We start from the raw sequence: 4870 nt of genomic DNA on the forward strand, positions 1-4870 counted from the left end.
AAGCTGGTCTTGTGAAAGCAATCGCTTCTATGAGTGGGTTTCCTGGTGCGTTATAGTGATGTAATTGTTGTTGCAAAAACTAAGATGCATTGTTGCTGCTTCGACCCAAAACAAATATATATAACTCACATTCTTTTTTTTACCCTGGTAGGACTAATATGCATTATAACATTGATCAGTGTACGCATTTTGCAGTTCTCAAAGAATTTAAGCTCTGTATTTTCACATTTCCACTTTCGTACTAAAAGGTAAACAAATGCGACTACTTTTGGATCATAACGTATACAGTATACCATGGGGAAAGATGGGACAGTTTAGGACAAAAAATCCAAATATCCGGATTGTGTTTTAAACAATTTACAGCTGTCTTTGAGAGTCGTGAGGATACGATTTATAATTCTCTGAATATTCTTTGTTTACTTCCAAACGAGACAAGAAAATAGAATGAAAAGGTGTCCCATGACCCCCACCCTACTATATAAGTTACAACTTCTTGCTCGCTATAGCTTATATTTCTACTTTAAACACACCTTTCCATTCGACAACCGAATTTTTAAACCAGGATACAACCGCGGTAAGTTTGCAGTGGTCTGGTCTTGCCGCAAAGAATTATAGAGTGAATTTCCAAAAATATTGACCGCCTAAAAACCCACCCCTACAAATTCACGAAGCAGTGTATTAAAAGAACCAGTCCGTTGCAGAACCACTGTGTAGAGCGGTAAAAAGGCGCAGATATGGAATTAGAGAGGCGGTAAAAGCGACGTCGAAGTGACATCACTCGGTTTCCAGACCTCTCCCAAGCATGACTGTACAGAAAGAAACCTTCAAATATATTCTACTTCGGTCGGGAAGAAATCGGGTTCAAGGAGAATTAAAAAGAGCCGTGTTCGTTGAATTGTAATGCAACATGTAACAAGATTTAACAAGACTAATCTACGCATAGGATTTAACCTTTGCGTGCCTGTACGTAATATACGAACACACGAAAGGGTTAAAGAACTGTTTCTAAAAACGATGTACAAGCCCGAAAATTTGAAATAGAAAAATCGTAGTCGAAAGCAAAGCTACTGAAAGAATGGCACAGTCGAAGATGGTACTTTGGAAATGATGACGACAGAGCGGATGGGTAGGAATAGTGGCAGTAATGCGAGATTTGTATTATGGTTGCTGTGCTCTGTGGTTGCGCAGGTGATGGTGGTGTTTTTTTATTTCTTTTTAATTTTTAGCAGCAAAGGACCTTTCTGCTCCACGGTTGGAGTCCTGTGCACTGGCGGTGACGCGTGGCCGTCTACAGGCTTAGCGAACCAGCGAGCTGAGTTCGTTGAGTGGCGATGGTAAGGCTCGGGACGATCGTCGCCTGATATTTGGGGTTCCTCGTCCGCAGAGTCGGTGCTTTGGGAGTCGGTATCAGTGTCGAGGTCGCTGTACACGTAGAAGTCGGGCTTTATCGTCGGTTTGTGTCGACGGGGCTGCGTGGGCGAAACCTCTTTGTGCGCGATCGAAGGACGCGCTGAATAAGACGAAGTCGTAGAACAATCGCTGTGTCTGTCGTCGTCACGAGATACAGACGACAAAGTGGAGTCCGTACGTCGACGCTTAGCTGGCAAACCGTCGATTGACTTCGGGGTTTTGTATTTGAACGCTGTGTTCGTATCGGGACCGGTGCGTCCGATCGGCCGGAACCGGTTGCTGCTGTCTCCGCTAAATGAAGGCGTGTTCTCGACCACTGGCGTTTTCATTAACTCGTGAAAATCTTCATCGTTGAGAGGAAAGCAACGTTCAGCCCACGACTCCTCCATCGGCCGAGCACGAGCTGGTCTTCCGTCCTCCGAGGAAAGCGACTCCCGCAATGGAGGTTTCATGTCCGGGATCGGTGTGACCATCACCGATGCTCTTTGGATGTTGTTGTGATCGGAGGAAGATCTCCTTGAACGAACTAAAGGAAAGATTGATTCAGACGCGTGTAATTATATTTAGCTCTGGTTTATTTTTATACAACACTTTTAATAAAGTAGTTTTATCGGTATTTTAACGACTATTGTTTTGTTTGCAATTTGCCCTTTTTAAATTATTTATGTTGTCCTATTAATTTTTATTTTTATAATTAAGTTTTCATTATTTTTCTTTTGTTATTTAACTTGATCTTCTTATCGTATTCGAAATAAAACACAATATTGTTAATTTGCAAAAATTACCAAGAGGGGCAGGGGAACCACCGCTAGCTTCTTCGGGGCTGCTGGGTACGGGGAGTTCCGGAGACCCCATGTTTGGTGTGGGGCTATCTCGCAAAGATGGGGTATCAAAGAAGGGTGAAGTGGTGGGTAAGTTGGCACGACTCATCACCCTGGTAATAATATACATATTAACGTCATAACATATGCAATAAAATTTACCTCAGTCATAGACAATTACTGCGCGTAAAGGTGGCTGTACACAGTATCCGGCATGCGAATTCGCTTGGCGAAGTCGTATGCAAACCCATTTCCGAATTCCGCATGCGGCAGCGAAATCTAGACAAAACGGACGTATTTCGGATACTGTGTACACTGTACAGCCACCTTAATTCGCTACTGCGGCAGCAAAATCGTCAAAGTACTATCCGCCCAACGTATATATTCCTAACGATTATTTAATACTATTGATATTGGGTATCGTGGTATTGCATACTCATAAATAAACAAGCAAAAAATTGCCGTAATTTTACGAATTATTTATGTTTTATGAGTTAATTTACTTACCGTGTGCCATTCTTTTTGTTCATGGACCACTCCATGTAAGCTACATACTTCTTTTTTTCCAATATCTCGTACCGATCGTGTCGGATCTGGTACGCAGTGTCGAGCAGGTCTTCTACCACATCTTCAGCGTCATCTAGCGGCGAAATATCTGGGGAAAATAAAATCAATATATACTTTTGTGCCAGCGAAGACTATTTAACATTCGTAATTGCTGTAACTGTTAAAGTAAGCCTACCTGTAGGTTTTGTTGCCTCTTCACTTGGTATGGGTCTCCAACTGGAAAGAATAAACGGTTGATAAAACGATTTTTTATTAAAAAATTTAAAACAAAGTCAACTGTATAACCCAGTAACGCATCAATAGTCCGAAAAATCTTAAGTCTTAGAAAGTTACACTTTTAAGAAAATTTGCAAAGTTCTTACCCTGGTGTTTGAATCTCCTTATATTGAAGCTTCTCAATACGAGGGGCAGTCAAGCCATGTTGTGGAATAACGATGTTGTTTATATCGTAAGCCTGATCGGCTGCTCGCTTGCGTTTCATAAGTGCCTGTGTATATTGTACATGTTATGTGCTAGATAAAAACTAACATCGCAGATGGTAATTTGTTTAAAAATAAACATCGTTTTTCACTCAAAAACAAACATACAGCAATGTTAGGGTGAATTTGGATTTATGATATGAAAAAATTTTTTAAAAAGATACTTTTAAAATAAACACGAATTAGAATTTTACATAAAAAAAAACATTTTTAAAAAAGATACTAAAACGGACATAATTTAGAATTTTACATTAAAAAAATTTTTTAAAAAACTAAGACAATTTTAAACAGACTTAAATTAGAATTTTTTCTTACATGAAGTTGGATTCCGCTGCCCGAATGACCAAGTGTAGCTTCAGTTGGAGTGCTTGCTCCACTTCTATGATGATGTAATTCTGCATCAGAATCAACTGAAGCAACTCGGTTTCGTTTGTTGAAATCCGCCATCAACTGCATTAACAAACAAAGTTATTTTTCTTTCCTGGAAAATGTGGAAAAAAAGAAAAAAGCAAAAAATGTTTAAATTAAAATTCCTACAATTATTTAAAAAGACAAAGCTCTTTATTATAATTTTTTGGCAAAAACATGCTTTTTTGTTTTTTTTCAGCTAAGTTCAAATCTTATCCTAAAAAAAAACTATTTTTATGAAAATTAACCTACCTGTACACTTCCTCTGCGTTTCCTCGGTTCGAAGGATCTTTCATCCATTGACGTATTCCTCTGAAGAGCGCTCATTGAACGGATGAGTTTATCACTTCTTTCGTGGACCACATTTGCCGATTTAGTTCGATTTTTTGTTCGCTCTTCTCGTTTCGCCTCTTTCTGCTTCCTCTTGTTCCTAAAGTGGAGGATGGTTAGATGTTTAAAGAAAGTTTTTGATGTTAAATAAGTTCTAAATTATTAAAAGTAGGGACTATTGTCAAAACTTCTTAGTGTTCAAATTACCAATGAATTAGAAAAAATTTTAATGTGATCTTCATATAATATGTTATATATACATAAAAATTAGCTCTATATAAGTAATTTGACCAATTCTGTTAAAAGACAATAAATTACAGGTCAGACCATGGCACAACGGTACTTACTGTGGTACTAATATCATAAGTTAAGTGAGTCAGAAAAACAGACTTCCTCAAAAAAAAAAACAGAACAAAAACCAAATGAAAATAATTAGTTTTAAGGAACACACAGAGTGCGAGTTTGAGTTAAAATAAAGAAACTAACTTTTTCTCCTGTTTATCTTTCCCACTCTTCTTCTCTTTGTACCACTTAGTGTTGTTTGTCATAAATGAGCTTAACCTCAGAGACAAGGGAACATCTGTGGGCAATACAGTTGAGTAATAAATACCAATAATAAATAGAAAAAAAACATTTTTTAGATTTCGGCAATGTAAAGCAAAGCAAAAACTACAATTAGAGTATTATTACCTGCCTATCTAAGTTTTGTAAGTTTAAAATTTTACTGTCATCAAATTGGTACTAGCCACCAGTGTAGATGTATATTCAAATTTGGGCATTTACATTAAACATGCCAGCCATGGGCGCATGACGCACTGCACTTACAGGATCAATACAAGTATAATATTGAATCAA

General features: G+C 38.0%; 2 protein-coding genes across 2 annotated transcripts in view; both read right to left on the minus strand.

Moving 5' to 3' along the window:
- LOC104265838 (mucin-2-like) overlaps positions 1-188 on the minus strand; it is a 3619-nt gene extending 3431 nt beyond the window's left edge. The window contains exon 1 of the mRNA XM_026835096.1: positions 185-188. Within this exon, the coding sequence (XP_026690897.1) occupies positions 185-188 (4 nt within the window). The remainder of the gene's footprint in view (positions 1-184) is intronic.
- Positions 189-660: 472 nt separating this feature from the next.
- The window catches only part of LOC100183407 (KAT8 regulatory NSL complex subunit 1), a gene marked incomplete in the record, with an annotated part of 11053 nt that continues 6843 nt past the window's right edge, over positions 661-4870 (minus strand). Inside the window, 8 exon segments of the mRNA XM_009860629.3 lie at positions 661-1936; positions 2196-2344; positions 2739-2886; positions 2974-3014; positions 3161-3285; positions 3593-3727; positions 3938-4115; positions 4502-4587. Of these exon segments, the coding sequence (XP_009858931.1) occupies positions 1206-1936; positions 2196-2344; positions 2739-2886; positions 2974-3014; positions 3161-3285; positions 3593-3727; positions 3938-4115; positions 4502-4587 (1593 nt within the window).

This window comes from Ciona intestinalis, chromosome 7 (genome assembly GCF_000224145.3).
Source record: "Ciona intestinalis chromosome 7, KH, whole genome shotgun sequence".
NCBI lineage: Eukaryota > Metazoa > Chordata > Ascidiacea > Phlebobranchia > Cionidae > Ciona > Ciona intestinalis.